This window comes from Camelus bactrianus, chromosome 27 (assembly GCF_048773025.1).
Source record: "Camelus bactrianus isolate YW-2024 breed Bactrian camel chromosome 27, ASM4877302v1, whole genome shotgun sequence".
Taxonomy (NCBI): Eukaryota; Metazoa; Chordata; class Mammalia; order Artiodactyla; family Camelidae; genus Camelus; species Camelus bactrianus.
This window is the reverse complement of record NC_133565.1, coordinates 35,397,734-35,414,972: the sequence shown is the minus strand read 5'-3', so window position 1 is coordinate 35,414,972 and position 17,239 is coordinate 35,397,734. Positions and strand designations below refer to the sequence as shown.

At 41.6% G+C, this 17,239-nt stretch overlaps 1 protein-coding gene across 4 annotated transcripts in view; it reads left to right on the top strand.

Annotated features, from left to right (window-relative positions):
- The window catches only part of LRRC49 (leucine rich repeat containing 49), a 103,924-nt gene that overhangs the window by 69,302 nt on the left and 17,383 nt on the right, over positions 1–17,239 (top strand). For all 4 annotated transcript variants that reach the window (XM_010955323.3, XM_010955322.3, XM_045516917.2 and 1 more), the window contains 4 exons: positions 497–580; positions 4,338–4,504; positions 13,283–13,520; positions 14,714–14,899. In XM_010955323.3, coding sequence (XP_010953625.2) covers positions 497–580; positions 4,338–4,504; positions 13,283–13,520; positions 14,714–14,899 — 675 coding nt within the window. The remainder of the gene's footprint in view (positions 1–496; positions 581–4,337; positions 4,505–13,282; positions 13,521–14,713; positions 14,900–17,239) is intronic.

Here is a 17,239-nt window from a genome sequence, read left to right as displayed (position 1 = left end):
AGCTTAAAAACTCAGAAAAAATTATGATATTAATGAAGAAAAATTAATATCAATGGAGAGTTTTTGAGAACTTCCACAGTTGCTTCGTCTTTTAAAAAGCTCTGATTTGCAACCATCAATTAAATAAAAATGCTAGAAGCATAAGCTTTGCCCTTTTTAATCTTGGTGATAGAACGCTTGCTGCGTCTCTCCACGCGGAGGCCAGTATAAAGAGAAGGCGCCCCTGCTCCCCACCTTCCTTCTCCCCTCATCCTTTCTTCTTCCTCATTTCAGTCAGGGCCACCTCACGCCAGGAGTGGGAGCAGAGTGAAGGAGGCACAGGTCTTTTAGAATTAGGAAGGAGGAAGAAGATAAAGAGGGACACACTGACTTTTATTTTGGCAGAGTATTTTTCGGTAGCAAGTAGCATGCTGACAGGCAAAGGAAATCAGGCTTGTTGAACCAAAGGTATTTAGCATAAAAAAGATTGTAATGCTTCTAAAATTTTTTCTTTTAGGAAGAAGAAAGGCGTATGGCATCTGTTGTGGCCAAAAAAGAGGAAGAGAAGAAGCGGGAAAGTCAGAAGCAGTCTTTGCTTAAGGTACTTTCTCTGACGCCCGCAGGTGTGTGTGCGCACGCGCTCCCCGCGCTGACGCGCCCCAGCTGGTCAGCTAGAAAAGCCGTTTTCAAACGTTGCCAATTTTTCCTTTCAGTGGAATGTTTTTTAAATAAACAAACATCCTTAAAACTTTTATAAGTTACTACCTATAAATAAACCTGTACTTCTGAAATACGGTGTAATGTGCATTATAAAACACGTGCAAAAGCTAGACATTTTGAAAGGAGGAGATAAAAAATAAATGTAACAGAAGTTACCATTTTTCCCACCCCAGGACATCCCCTTGTGTGTCCTCACGGCATGTGCACTTCTTTCTGGAAACCCCTGGGATAGACTGCCATCTCTACTAATACTTTAATGAGCTCTGCTACGTGGGGTTTTTAAATGATGACTTTTTAAATTTAAAAACTTCCTCTATTAGCTTCTCTGATACAGAGGTGGTACAGATTTTGAGGATTTAGAAATTAATTTTTTAAACTGGTGTAAAATGATTTAGTATATCAGACGTTACTTTCCTTAAAATGTTCTCTTTAATTTTTTTTTAACATCACAGAGTGTAATAAATAAGACAGCTTAACGTTTACGGTTTGTGTTACGCTTCCCACTCTGTTCTGTACTGAGGAGATCACTGAAAAATGGGCGTTACTCATTCTTGTATCATGTAGGTGCTTTTCTTTTTAAAATTAACATGGCATTCAGTATTTTAAAAATGACCGGTAGGGATACAAAGTTGTGAACGCTGGAAACGAGGGCACTCGCTGGGGTGACAGAAGAGCCGTGCACCTCGCTAGGGGTGTGGGCTGACGGGTGCACGCACCTGTCAGAACTGATCAGAAAATACACTTGGATCTGTGTGTTTCGCTTGATGAAAACTTCTCCTAAATTAACAAAAACAAAGCAAAATAAAACAAACTTGACCTCAAGCCCCCTCAGCTCCAGACGGCTGCTCCGGGAGCCATCAGGACTGTTGGTCTGCTCTGACCTCCTCACTTGCCGTTTCTCTCTGGCCGCCTGACTCCTTCCCAGCTTTTGCCTGGTTTCCCTCATCCCGTTAGTTAGCTGTGCCCCAGCCCCCTCTCGACAGCTCTACCTTTTTATTGATTGATTTAGCCAAAAGGATGTTGATCTTTTTCCTATACTGGAACATCCCTAAGGGTTGGCCCAAAACACCTTGGTTTATAGGAAATAAGTATTTTTAAACGTGTAGGAACAAGAGTTACCATTGACAAGGCTGCTGCTGTCAGATGCCTGTGTGAGTGAGTGAATGAATGAGTTAATGAATGAATAGACCGAAGCCCTCAGACCTAAAGAGGCCTTCTGTGTGAGCCCTGGAGAACGGAAGGGAGAGTCTGCAAAGAAAGTCCACTGGCGGTTTAGCTCTGAGGCTCCCAGTGTAAGCGGAGCCAACTGTAGGCAACAGATCACACTTGGCTCCACCTTTGAGCTGAAAAGCTTTTGTTCTGCACCCAATTCAGCTGCTCGTTACCATCAATATTTTTGGAAACATGCCATTAAATATTTAGTGAACATGTTTTTTAAGTGTTTGGAAAAGTTTTATGAAGATGTCATAAAGCAGCTAAAGCTTCTCTTGAGGTCACTAAATAGGACTCTAATTATGAGGGTTATTTAGCTTTTAAAATTTTTAGTAAGAGGGAAAGAGTGGGAAATGAGGACTCCTAGCCCTAGCTCGGATTTGGGGTCATAATGTCAACGACCCTCAGCATTTGCTGGGGACTGTTTCCTGTAACAGCGCGCACTGATAATTTATAAAGGCGGGCCGGGCGCTTGTGGAGGGGCAGGAAGAGGGCGTGGACGCGCACCGTCAGCCCGGACGCTCTCCTTCCATTTTCCTTCCAGCCTTGGAAGTGAATGGAAGCGGGAGCTGTGGGATGTGCTGGTGATACTGGCGTGGTGTTGTCTGGACAATAAAGAGTAGACCGAAGGGGGCGGAAGCTGAAAGTTGGCATCTTCTAAAATAATTGTCACTTGAACACAGACTTGGCAAATTGCCATCTGGCTGTAGAAACATGATTGTAACTAATATGCCAAATACATTCGTGATCTTTGAGCGTGAAGTGTTCTGCCTTACTGGGCCTCTAGCCTTCCTTTTTCCTCTTTTTCTTGCTCCACAGATACCTGGAGCCCTTGCTTGGCCCCTGGCCAGCCAGTGATCCTCCTTGACCCCAGGCTGCACTCTTGTTTTAAAATATGTCTTCCTTTTTCTTGGCCCTAGTGAAAATATTCATTTTCTTAGTCAACCTGGTCTTGATCTGATTTTAATAACCCAATTAAATTAAATTGGAGACTTCACTTTAGGATTGGTGTAGGAAAGTGTTTGCATTTTCAGAGTGTCTTGTTATAAATTTGTTAACATACTCAGCGGAGTGAAATTTTGTGCCTTTTGTCTAAACACTGCTGTATCTACCTCGCTAAAAATATTTATTTTTGCCAAACCCAAGTCAGCCAGAAAACCGGGCGCACGGAGCCGGCGTGGTGGGCGTCCCCCATTAACTCACTGCCCCCGCCTCTGTCAGTGTAGCCTTGGTACTGAGTAAAAGTAATGGTGTAGCTTAGATTAAGAACTGGGCTGTCCCCAGTCATCTACAAACAACTGACATAGAATTCTTTAAGGTAAGATGCCTTTTTATTATAGCTCTGGGGAAAAAATTACAGTAGAATAGCAGATTCCTACTTGCTTTAGATAAGAAAGACATACATAAAATGTCAAAAAGTCTCAGAAGCATATACATATTAAGTATAACCCATTTAACAAGTGGGTTAAACAAATGGGTTAGACTAATATGAAATACCAAGCAACAGCAAAAAGAACCCATGCTAAGAACATTTTTAAATGCAGAAATAGGACTTTTCAACAGTTTAGATTTGATTAAGCTTTGCCATCGCTTTCATTGCTATTTTGTGCCATTTCTGCGTGCTAAAATTTTATATACACAAAGAAGTGGAACTAAACGTAAGTCTCGTGCATGTGTAAATGCACGGAGGGAGGGGCAGAGGACCCTCCTGACGGCCTGCAGTGGCTCCAGGGGGAGCAGGTGACGAGGGTCAGTGTCACACCGCTGGGTTCTCACTGGATGATTGTGCTCCTAGTGAAGGCAAGGAAAGTGTCTGTGTTTAGCACTCTGATTTAATGGGCATCTCGTTTTAAAATCCTAACTTTTGATAATGGGTAATCTAGAAATATTTCAGCCTAGTGTAAGTTCTCTTAGCAGTGTGTATGTAATTGTTAATTTTCAGACATCGTAATTTATGCTGTGAAGCTTGGAACATTGATCAGCACCTCTTCTGCCCCCTCCCCCTCGATTATTCCTCCATATTTGTCCTAATTATTGGGTAGGAAAATTAAAATGTTAGTTTTTTCTTGCTATGTTTAAACACAAAGGCATATAAATTTCTGTCAAATTATAACTTCAAATAATGCTTAAGTCTATAATTTCTGTCAAATTAATGTTTCAAATAGTGAATTTTTAAATCTCTAGTGGAAGTAATTATTGCTTAAATGTAATTTTTTGAGGATGATGGAGCATTATTGTGGTGTTTGGATGCACAGGGTAAATACAGGGCACTTACGCTGTGTTTTAGAACATGTATCTGGTAGCTACCTTTAAGTAATAGACTCCTTTTAAAGGTGTGAGAAGTAGTGCAAACAGTATGCTCCTTGGATACTCTCTGCTACAAGAATTGCATTCTGTAATTCTTGTCATGATGGACTTTTTCGCAGGAGAAGAAGAGGTTAACCATTAACAACGTTGCCCGAAGGTGGGACCTGCAGCAACATCGAATAAGCAATATTGCTGCGGATCAAGACGGAAGAGACTCGGACTCCCCTTCTCAGGACCCCTGCCAGAACGCCGGGAGCACCGTCTCTGCATTTCAGGAGGAAACAGGGTATGCGGTGGTGTTCTTTCCAGATACTAGTATCTTTGAAGAACTGACTTTGGAGCAAAATGGGGAAACGTTTTACATGTAATTATTTTAAGATTGTCTTCTTAAGAAAACCTACTGAAATTAGCAGTTTAAATTTAAAAGTGAAGATGGAGATATTGAAAATACAAGCTGACCCCTAATTTAAAAATCCTCCAGTAGTTCCCCATTTTTCATAGGCAGGAACTTGAGGTTGCTTAGTGTAGCCGGGGGGCCCTCACCCACCTCCCCTGTTCTATCCCATACTGTCGGCCGCTGGATTCTCTGAGCTCAGTGAGCTCTCTCCCGCCTCAGAGCCCTTCTCCCGGAAACAGGGAAACAGCCGTGTCCTCCCCGACACCACGTCCCTGCCCTGCTTCCCTCCCCTTCCCCGGCTAACTGCATCTCAGCCTGGAGCTCTCAAATTTAAGCCTCACGTCCCCTGAAAAGCCGTTCCTGATGACTTCCTGGTGACAAGACTACATCAGATGCCTTCTTTCTCTCTCAGGACCCTGCACTCCCCGTTCTTAGCGGTTACCAGGGCCATAATTAAACACCTAGCGGGTACAGCTGTTTGACATCTCTCTTGCCCATTAGAACGCAAGCTTCTCAAGGAAAAGGATCCTGCCTGTGTTGACCTCTGTTGTTTCCTCAGCAGCTAGCACAAATCCTTACTCCTTAACCGGCGGTGTTAAGCAATTTGGCATAAGAACTAAATGATGGCTCTATAACATCTGTCTATTCCAGTAGCTCACGTCCTCTTTCTTCTATGACACGTGTCACGTTAAACGCATCCCTTGGTTCATGAGCAGATCTGAGGACACTTCCTAGACGTCACGTGTATGTCTTCCTCTCCAGAAGGCGTGCTGGAGTCAGGCCAATGAGAGGAATAGAAAACAGATACAGCTTTATAGTTTGCTTATAATTATACACAGAATTTTAAAATAAAGCCTAACAATCCGGGACGGAATGCACTTCAGTTTTGTTTCATTTGGGGAAGCACAGTTATCCAATGACCTAATCAAATTCTGAAACACATTTCAAACTAAATATAATACAGCTTTTATTTCAAGTATTTAGCCAGTGTTCTTTAAGCTTTCTATATACAAAGAATGTAATAAAGAAAGTAATTTGAGTCATTAGAGTATTTTGGGAGTTTACTTGAGTTACAGAGTTTGACATATATTTTAAAGACAAATAAAAATTTTTAGTTGCAGGATTAATTTTTATCAATTAGTGTACCTCCGTCAGCTCACCTGGGTTTCCACATGTAGAGTTTCTCGCCTCTTTCAGCGAGAAAAATAAGGCAACAAGAATAAGGATTCTAATTAAGTGATTATTTATATAACAAGTGTGTCATTTCTGTTGCCCTGGAGCTTTGTTTAATATTATTCAGATGTCAAAATTGATTTTACTTGGGGAGAACTATAATACTTCATAGAATTAAAACTATACCATTGGGCTTTCGATTTATGAAATACTACACAAGTCCATTCTATTTCTGATTTCTCTCTTTTTAAAAAATATGTTTTCTATCATCCTTAAGGTTTCCTAGTTCCAGGTTTACCCAAATGATCTTATAAATTTTATTCTAAAATTTTACTAAGATTTTAAAAACTATTCGTACAATATGTCAAACTTAGTTTTGAATATGGTGTCGGTGAGAGTCTAACCTGCTTTTATTTCAGGTGACCGGTCAGGTTGCCAGTAGCGTTCCTCAGTTGCGTTGTCCTCTTTGTTACCGAGATTGCCGTTTTCACTTTATCCGTTCCCATAAGTATCTGGGTGTATTTCTGGATTTTCTATTCCATTTCACTAATCTGCTGATCTGTTTTCATGCCAATACCAGACTATTTTGATTATCGTAGTTTTATAGTTAAGTTTTAATGTCTAGTAGGGAACTAGCTTTTACTATTCTTTTCAGAGTTTCAATTCTCACGTACTTGTTCCTCTGTATAAACTTTAAAATAATTTCATTCAAATGGAAATGTTCAGAGACTTATTTAAATGGCATTTAAGTTGTTTATTTCAGAGGGATCGACATTCTTAAGATAATAACTCATCATTTTAAAAATCATGGTACATCCATTTTTTCAGGTCTTGTTTGTATTGTAGAGGGCTAACTGGAGAAGTGTTGAAATACTGAAGGAAAATTCTGGGGAGCTAAAGGTGGTTACAGACCATGAAACTGTAGCAACTGTAGTCTGAGCTGTTGAGTGTGTATTCCAGGGGCACAGGGTGGCGAGGTTTATCAGTAGAGACACTAAATGCCTTATAAAGAAAAAAGAGATAAAGGATCAAAGATAAGAAATAAAAAATTCAAGTATAATGACAAAAGAAAGAGGTGATGGGTCATATGGTTTAGGCTAGGTTTTTAAAGAATTAAAAAACAGAAGGTTGCCAATGGATTGGGTGAAATTTTAGTATTTCTGGGACAGAAGTCTAGATGAAATTAAAGATGAGAAGTATATAAAATAAGAGGGTTAATAGTGAGCTGGAATAATGGGAACTTGCGGCCAGATTAAGTTTTTGAAGTTGAAGATTTTAGAGGTGGGCCGAGTCTAAGTCGTGGCAGCGTAAGAGCGGTGCGGAGGCCACGCTGGCCCTGGGAGCGGGCTGTTGGAGACGGGACGTGAGGGTTGTCAGGGGAGAGGAGATCGGCTGAAACTAGCGCTGCAGACAGTGAAGTTCCTGACGGCTGAGCTGGGCGTGGAACCAGGGACAAGTTGTCCGGCCGTGACCAGCCCCGTCTCCTTCCAGTCTCAGCCACGCATCCCAAGCTCTTGTCACGGGGACGCTTGCTGCTTAAGTTGTGCTCGTGCTGGTCACAGCAGTCACTGCGGGGGCTTCTCCGAGTTCTTTTCCCCCAGTGTAGTCTCATTGTTTTCTCTCGGCCCAGTGTTTACAGTTCATCGTGTTACATCGTATTGCTAGTAGCCTTTGCTTTTCACTTGCATTGTGCATCTCTCATACTCTCGAGTATTTCCATCTTCTCAACCTCTAGACGGTAGATTCCTCAGATTTGGGTCCTTTTCCCACTGAACTGCAGTGCCTCTCTGCCTGTTTTATTGGCAGGGGGAGAAGGAGGTGGTAGGGTCCTTTTGCAGATCTTCAGTTAATGCCCCACCCTGTGTTGGTCCCACTTCTCACTCCCGTCTTCCATCATGTCTCTGTTCTTTTCTTTCCCAACTTCTGCCGGGCAGCTTGGCTACCACCTTTGTTCTTGTCTCCAGTGTGTCTTCAGACCTACAGCCTCCTTTGTCCTTCTTCCTCACTCAAATATTTTCACTTTCTGCCTTCTAGAAATTTGCTGAAACTTCTCACTGAAGTTGTCCCCTTCCCTCTGTACTTGCTGCTGCCATGGGTTTGCACCACTTCAGTTACTTTGTTAGGGTCTTTCAGGGAGAAGTTTCACACACACATGTGAAGCTCGGTCTGTCTGCTCTTTTATCTGAAAGCACAGAGTGAAACATTTTAAATATTAGAAGTTGTATTACTACATTCTCTGTAAGTCTTTAAAAATGTAATTTAATTTCATCCTTCAGGAATGATAGAAGCCTGGCTCTTTCTGAAAGTTGAAAGCTAGTCAGAGGGCCACAAAGTCTCTTCCTTAGGGGTCCAATTTGTTTTTTAATGCTACATAAGATTTCCCATTTTTAACAATCCCATTTATGGTCTTTAGTGTTTTGTAATGCCAAAAAAGTGGCTAATTCTTGTGTTACAATGTCTATGACCTTTGACTTATGAGTGTGTAACTGAATGCCTGGAAATAAGTATCCATGAAAAAATTACAGGCACATAAAGGGGAGAAATTCTGCAAAACTTGGGCATATCCCATTAATGACTTCACTGTTCACTGTACTTGGGGCAGCTCTGCAGTAAAATGACGTGTCGCAGGTTTCTGTCCCCTGCCAGAAACGGGAAGGTACTTGCCGTAATGTTTTCTTTGCTTACATTGGACGCATGCAGTGAAGCTGGTTTATTTTTGGCCATTTCCTGTCTATGAACACTGGGGTATTTTAGCCAACACTACCATAATGAAATACAATGTATAAAATAAATTTCCACACCTGTGAGTGTCGTAATAGAAATTCATAAAGTACGTCGCTGTACGAATCAGCACCACTTGCTCGTTGGGAAAAGAATCTTCCGAAATGTTCTCAGTCTTTCTGTCCTAGCCTGTAACGGACCTATGATCCTCGGAAATACTGTCCTTCTTCCATTTAGGCATCGAAGAGTGTATTTTCCATTTAACCTGGCGTTCAGGGACCGTTGCTTTATTGCATTAAGTTAATCGCCCTGTCTCTTCTTAGAGTCCTCTGCTAATCAAGAAGGCAGAGAACATTTTTCTGATTTATTCTTATGTAAAGATTGAGTTGGATAAATGAAATTTGGACTTGGAATTAACTACTAAAGATCTTGAAGAGAATTTCTATTTGATGGCAGGCTGCCTACAGTTATGTAAATAATATGAGTTGGGAAATATACGTGGGTGTGCACTGGGCTTCATGGGAAAACAGAGTTTAAAGCATTGATCCTCCATAGAGGAATACCACGTTCCTTAGAGCGTACATTTACACGAGACAGGGGTAGGAGCTGGACCAGGAGACCCAGGCACCTCCTCTGAACCCCTGGCTCCTCCCTCTCCTTCATTCCCCACGGTCACTAAGTCCTACTTTTATGGTCAATTAAATACCTGGTGTATTTGTGTTCTCCTCATTTGCTGGTACACATCCCTGAAGTGTACTGAACTGAGTGTGAGATCCGGTTTAGAGTATTATTTCTAGTCTTCATAACAGCTCTGAAAAAACAGGTGTTACAGTCACCATTTTACACACGAGGAAACTGAAACTACAAAGAAATTAAATCATTTGCCCCCAAAGTCCTCTGTTTATTAATGGCAGATGTGGGATTTGAACTAAGCTCTGTCTGATTTTCTTGCCATTTGTTCATTCATCTGCCGCCTTTTTTGTGACGGTCTTACACGGTCTGGGTGACGCTGCTGCCTGGTCTTCCTACTAATCTCCCCCAACCCAGCCTCTCCCTGCTCCACCCTCCACAAAGGTGACCAGCACACCTGTCTTTAGTGGGTCCTTGAGGGCAGAGAACACATCTTATTTATCAACGTGCATGACACATTGGACGTGCTTTCAAACTTGCATTGAATACGGTCCTAATTCTTTTTTATTTAAAAGTCTCCTTCTGCTTCTCAACCTTACAGGATAAAATCTGCCTTTTCAGCTTCATCTTCAGCTGCTACCCGCCATGTGTTTTAGTGCTGCAGTCCTGTTCCTCAGTGCTCCAGCCGTGTTGGAAGTGTCCTTAACTGAATATGTTATATATGATTAGGCTCCTGTGCCTTTCTTCATTATATTTTTTACCTTAAGTGTGCTTCCTTCTTCTCCTGCTTTTTTTAAATGGAAGTGTAGTCAGTTTACGATGTTGTGTTAATTTCTGGTGTACAGTCTAGTTATTCACATAAATGTATTCCTTGTCATACTCTTCTTCATTACAGGCCATTGCAAGGTATTGAGTACAGCTCCCTGTGCTCTGCCGTAGGGCTGCCTCCTACTTCTGATGACATTCTACTGTTCATCCTTCAGGGGCCAGTTCAGATACTACCTCCCTTTGAAACCTGACTTCTCCCCACCCCAAGAAGACTTGGTCATTCCTTCCTCTGCATTTCCATAGCATATTGTTTATTCATTGTATGACAGTAAGCATCTTATATTAGAGTTAATGTATGTATTTATCTTGCTTTCCACTCTCCATCCAGGTTGGGAGCCCTTCAGGGACAAAGCAGTATGACTTTATCTTTCTATCCCCAATGCCTGCCCCAATGCCTGACACGTAACAAACTCCCCAGATTAATGTTTGTTTAATGAGGTTGAAATCATTTCAGTTTAGGAATTATATCCCATGCGTTTATTAATTTAACTTCAGAGTATGATTAGAGTAGTTATATTTCTGGGACCATAGCCCAGAATAAAAGTGAAGAAATTTTTGATACATCCAAGAACTTGCACCTGACGTCTATGTCGATTGTCCTTATCGATACAGGCGCGCTGGTTACCTGCGGCGGAGTTCTTAGGACAGTGCCCTGTGTACAGTGGGCTTTCAGCAAGTGTTCGGTGCATAAATGAGTGAATGAACAAACGCAGTAATACGGTGCGTGTTTGACTAAAGAGCTGCGGATGCATCTCCCAGCCGCACGAGGAAAACGCGAAGGAGGAGCCCCAGCGTGTCAACGTAGCGAGGAGACCACCGGGCGACTTCCTGTGGAAGTCAGAGCACACCTTCCCTGAGGGGCAGGCTCCTCTGCTCCAGACTGGCCCGAGCTTGAGGCTGCCCTCGGCCCTCAGTCAGAAAACACCTGAGATGGGTTTCGTCTTGTACGGCTGTTTGACGGGTGCTTTGTTTCCTCTTGAGGAGGGCGGACCTGTCCGCCGCCCGGCAGCTTGCCCTTTGTCTTTGCTGAGTGTCCATGCGGGGTCTGTGCGAGTTGGAAGCCACTTCCGCTTTGCGTTGTAACTGTGTTACTGTTGCTGAGGCTAGGTTCGCTTATTATTTCACTTACTTTCCTGACCATTTGCTTAACAAACCTTTAAACAAAATAAATAATCCTTTTGTATGATAAACATTTTATTTTGTAGTTTATAGTCTTAAACTTTTCATCACATAGAAAAGGTAAACAAGATGCTTCCAAAGGTAGGATTTAAAACAACACGACTTCCCAGAGGATTTATTCGTGTTTTTGGTACATTGCTCTGATTCCCCATCATTTTTATGTTAAAACAAACTTCTTTTGCTGGGAGCCATGACATCCGGCGTCACTGCATCACCTGGCTGACTGTTCTTGCCTTGACTTTACTTCTTTATTATTGTCTCTGCCTCACCTGCAAAACCTTCTTATTAACCTTTATTCTGTGTCTGTATCACTGATTCTGCCCCTTTGCTGAAACCAGAGTTTATGGTTGGAACACCTTTCTTAAGATTCCGTGGAGACTCATAAGAAACTTCGTAACTGTCTCATTTCATTAATTCATTGAAGAGACGTTTACTGAGCACAGCCTGTGCCACCAGCTGTGCCAGACGAAGGCTGAGCCCTCAAGGAGCCAGTGTTTAGGGAGAGAGGCAGGTGACGAGGGCCTGCGGCGCAGCGTGGGGAGGGCTATGCTAGTGGCGTGTATGCTTTTCATCAAGGCTTCTTTATTTCAGTGGCACTGGAATGCAACTCCCGTCCTTCACCCTAGCCTGCACAGCTCACAGCGTGCAATATAAAGAACTCCTAATTCTCATCTCGATTCTCATCTCAGCTCTTACCTTTATAGGACTGTCATCTCTGATTACTCACACACCACTGCTCGCTGAATGTGTGGTGACTGTCGGTGATGATCATTGTCTTGGGCACTACTCTGGCAGGCACCAAGCCTGTCTGTATTTTTTCGGTTGCGTATTCACTTAAGAGTGGATTGATGTTATCACCCAGCTTCTTACTGTGTAGACAGATGTGTCACATGTTAACTGGTGCCATTGAAGTAAGTACGTGAAGTCTAGTAAAGCATGATAAACCCACAGGGTGGAGGATTGTCAGTCTTTCCTGCCACATCAGCATCATAAAACTTTTGAAGATCTGTCATAATGCAGTCAATTACATTGTGAAAAGCTCATTACTAGGTTCCAGAGCCTCCAAAGATGAAAAAATACAGGGATTAAGCCCGAGGGACTTAGTATCTGACAGAGGAGGCAAAACTGTAAACATGTCATTACGCCTGAGTACGAGGAGTGATGCATTTGAGGAGTTACAACATTCCATAGGAGCATGAAGGAGGGCAAAGCACTGACACAGCTGGGAGCAAATGCATACTGTCTGAAAGCAAAATCCCAGAACAAGCAAAAACCGAGCGTTGTTTGAGTTTTGAGATTGGATAGAACAAATACTTATGTCTCTATCCTCCAAGCAGAAAATCTGAGTTGGATCGAGCTTGCTCTTCTTCAGAGAGCCATCTCTCAGGTGCCTTGTACGGAAAATGTGGCTCTGCTTTGAAAACAGCAACGTACTCGACAGTTTGTGAAGCGAGTTTGTGTATCTTTTGTATGGAGTAAATGCGGGTGGTTCTCATCGTTTCTTATTTCAGAACGGGGAGGAAATCTTCTAGATTTTACTGCCTGTAACTGTAGTGTTTATACACTTGTAAAATTTCAAACAACGCTGAGATACTGAAAAATAGAAAAGTCAAAGTTACCCCTTAATCCAGCTTCTGGGAGGGAAACTGTTGCTTCCAGTTACTATATGAATTCCCAAGTGTTTTACAAACGTAGTTTTACATTACATGGTTCTTGCTATAGAAATATTTTATTTTATAAAATCCAGGCTTTTTTTTTTTCCAGCCAGACAGTGGAATATTCTATAGATTAAGAAAAACTGTTTGTTTCAACATGAAAAGGTATCCATGATATACGAAATGGATTGTTTAAAAACTAAATAGAGTATCAGGTATTTTTCATTGCTGTGAATAATTTGGGTTTCATAGTGGTGTTTTTTTGTTCACATGCACTTCTTTTTGAATTAAAATTTGTGACTAGAAGACAAAACTTGCAGATGCTCTATGGAAAATGAATCTTTGGTGCTCTGGGTTTAGTTATTGAAACGAAAAACAAATGACTGTAAAATTTCAAATACCTTTTCAACAGGTCTTTATAATCTCTTCCTTACTTTGCATCATGAGACTTTCGTTTAAAAGTGTGTATTGGGTTTCCCAGGTCTCTGGACTCAGGGCTCACCAGTGCTTTGCAGGGCCTGTCGGTCACGGACACACACCTCGTGGAGGTGGACGGGGACACGCTGTCCCTGTACGGCTCAGGGGCGCTGGAGTGTCTGGATCGGAACTGGAGCGTGCAGACAGCGGGAATGGTGACAACGGTGTCCTTCACTTTCATAGAATTTGATGAAATCGTCCAAGTGCTCCCCAAATTAAAGCTGAAGTTTCCTAATTCCCTGGTAAACACTTCCTTTTAGTATGTATTTGAATTGCTCTCGGTCATGACTTGTGTGTTCAGGCCAAAGAACTGTTTTCAGCTTTATTGACATAGTTTCTGTCTGGCAGGGAGACTAACTTCTTGTGTTGGTTTTCTGAACCTGGGATTTAAACTAAGATTCGTACATAGCCTTATAGTCTTCTGCTAATGGAAATGATTTCTCTAGAAAATGCTTCTTTATGGAGTATAAAGGGCTAGTATAATTTTTCTCAAATTATATATTTCAACTTTGTAAAGCATTCAACAGGACCTCTCTTAACTCTATATTATATATTCATCTATTATACCTGGCATTAATGGGACATTCATATTTACTTATAATGTTACAGTAGTCCCCTAGTAACATTTAAAATAATTTTAATAGCTCATTAAAATTGCTTTGAGATACTGCTTTTTTCAATTATGGTATTATCATGTTATTTATTGGTATGCATTTGCAGAAGCTGTGATTTCCATAATGAGTTCTCTCTTGAGTTTTTAGTATCATTGTTTATCTCTGATAGACAGTGATTTCCCTCACCTGCTCTTTTATAGTGTTTTTTTTTTCTTTTGTTATCCTTCCCAAAGAAGATAGAAGTAGAGACAGTATGTTTAGAAAAATTTATCCAGATTCACAGATGGAACACTTAGCATTTCAGTTTTAGCGATTTTATTTTCTGGTAGCCAGTTTACGTAGCCTCCATAGTAACTACCAAGGTAAAGGTAGTAATAGGTAACTAGTTCTCCTCAGAAGCACTCTGAGCCCTGTATTCATACAGTTCTGAAAATTTCATTTCTAATCTTTCCTTTGTAGATTTAATCTCAGTGTAAAGCATGTAAAATGACTGTAATGCCTCAAAGAGTTTGAATTATTGTATATTTATATAATTTTTAAGAATCTTAGTTTGTTAATAATTAGAGGGATATCCTTTGCAGAAGGGAAGTCACTTTGAGTCCAACACAGGAGGGATTACTGCATTTCATCAATAATGATACGTTAGATGGATTAAAGTTGTGTAGCTTAGCACATTCAATGGGTTTAATTGTAATTAAAACCACATTAGCTAAGCCTGAAGTTTCAGATTTATTTGGGGAACGATCAGTGAAGCTCTAATGTTAATAGTTTAAGATGGTAAAACTCAGTGTTCAGCTCTGTTTTGTGTTCTATTATTACAGCACCTTAAGTTCAAGGAGACAAACCTTGTAATGCTGCAGCAGTTTAATGCCCTGGCGCAACTCCGTCGCGTCGACCAGTTGACAGTTGATCCTCAAGGAAATCCAGTTGTCAATTTTATCCTCTGGAAATACTATGTCCTGTTCAGGCTGAGCCATTTTAGTATGCAGAAAATAAATGGAACAGAGGTAAGCTAACCACTAAGTCAACTCTAGAATTAAAATGTTCCGTTTTAGGGGAAATAGTCATAAAAGTGGTCAGGAATTTATGTAACCATGATAGAACTTTTGAGAAATAATTTAAAATGTCAAAAAGCTAAAAATGTATCCAAAAACTTTTTAGGCACCAGACAGATTTCAAAAATGAAATAGTCACCAGGTCGTGGTGAATGGTAAATTCTTTTTGTATTGTTTGTAACTATTCAGAGAAGCAAAGTGTTGGTAGGATGGTAGTTTAAAATAATAAAAAAATAGAACACTTCTGTAAGTGATGGGATCTTTGTGCTTCTCAAAGTGCGGTGCAGACTGGCACGCGAGAGGCGCGGGGAAGGGACACTGAGTGTCGGGTAATGAGGGTTGTGGTGGAGGAGGGAAGAATCACATGGGGAAAGAGAACATCCACAGGAAAGGAGGGTGATTTTGTTTTAAAAAAGAAAAGATGAGAAGGAGAAATAAGCAAAGAGGAATGACAGAAGAAGAGGAAGTAAAGACACGTGGAAAAGAAATGACACAACTGTAAAGAAACATTTCGACTGCTTTGTTACTAGCTTGCAAAGCTGCTTGTGGCGTATCTGCACTGTGTAAGTCTGGCCTGGAGCCTGGAAACTGGAAAACTATTAGTGAAGAGTTATTTTTCAGATTGATTCTGCTGAGCGTGTCGCAGGGGTAATGCCCCAGCTAGCCAAAGATCATGTTCTCTCTAAACATCACTCTGAAAGAAGAGGCAAACTGTGCCTTTCCCTCTACTGTGGAATTCCCAAACTGAATTTAAACAATCCTCCAAAAAAATCTTTAATATACTAACGTATTATTGTGATGATCTCTTAAAATTCAAGCCTCCTTGTTGTAAGATGAACTGTAATCAACTTTGCTAGCATGGTGGTAATAGCAACTGTATTTCCCTGCAGCTGATACACTGCGAGTAACTCTGACCTGAAACTCCAAAAATCCAGCATACCGTTAGGCTGGCGGTCTCTGGTCTCAGTGCACCAGAGCCTTGTGAAATTTACGTCAGCCGTGGGGGGCCTGTGACCACAGTGTCAGCCATCCGTTGACGATACAGGCAAACCTGGAATCTCCTGATGACTAATCTCTCAACTGGTTCTCAAGAGACTGGGTTCAGTTTCGTGTCCTCTTGTGTCCCCTCTTGGCACTTCCCCAGAGAGGCTGTGAGTCACTGGTCAGGTCTAACAGTTAGTTCCAAAGTTTGCAAAGCCAGCCTGGACTGAACGGAGAGTGGTGGTTTTGCCTACAGGTGGGTCATCCTCCCTCATTCATGGCCAACCGCTATCTCAGTTAACCCCAAATAGTGGATTTATCCGAAGGTCAGCCACTAGTAGAGGTGTACTAAGTATTACAGGACCTTGAAACAGGAAGGAGCAGAACAACGTAATTATGTGAAGTAGAGAAGGGCGGAAAAGAGCCAGTATGATTTATTCTGATTTAAAGTTCTGAAAATGTCAATGCCAGGGATACTTGACCCTTTACTAAAAGACCTAAAATAAAACTGCTTATCCCATCCTTCACGATATATAATAGTGTGACACTGTGCTTCTACTTCTCTTTGTGTAGGAGAGAATGGTATTGCTTGAGGTAGAATTAAGCTGAATTATGAGCACTAGGGAGAAAAGACGGAGCAGTGGCCTGCGCTGGCCACTAGGTGACTATCTTAGACCAAACAACCTAGTTGTCAGCTGAAGGAAGGACTCCAGGGAGCCGCAGCCTCGTTAACTATGAAGGTCTAGAGAAGGGGAGAGAGTGAGCCAGTCTGTCCGGCTCCATGTGTGCAAGGTGCTCCTGAGTTACAGGTTTGTCTTCCAGAAATGCTCATAAAGTGTGCTACAGCTAGCGTTAAGAATATTGTTTAGGGGGAGGGCACAGCTCAGTGGTAGAGCGCCTGCTTAGCATGCATGAGGTCCTGGGTTCAATCCCCAGCACCTCCATTCAAACAAATAAATAATTACCTCCCCCTAAAAAAATAATTTTTAAAAAAAGATGTATTTTTTTTTTTTTAAAGACCTCAGATGTGACAATGCCAGGGTTTCTCAGCCTCAGCTCTGTTGACAGTTTGGGCCAGAGAATTCTTTGCTCTAGGACCCCTCCAGCAGTTGTGATAACCACAAATGTCTCCAGACATCGCTGAATGTTCCCCCGGTTGGGAACCAGTGAATTACACAGACAAACTAATAGTATTTAAAACGCAGGCAACCTTACTTTATATTAAAAATATGCCCAGATACTAGTACAAGCCCTGCTTTTAGCAGCTTTTGGTTAACAGAGGAATGAGCCCCCACAAGGACAGATTATTCC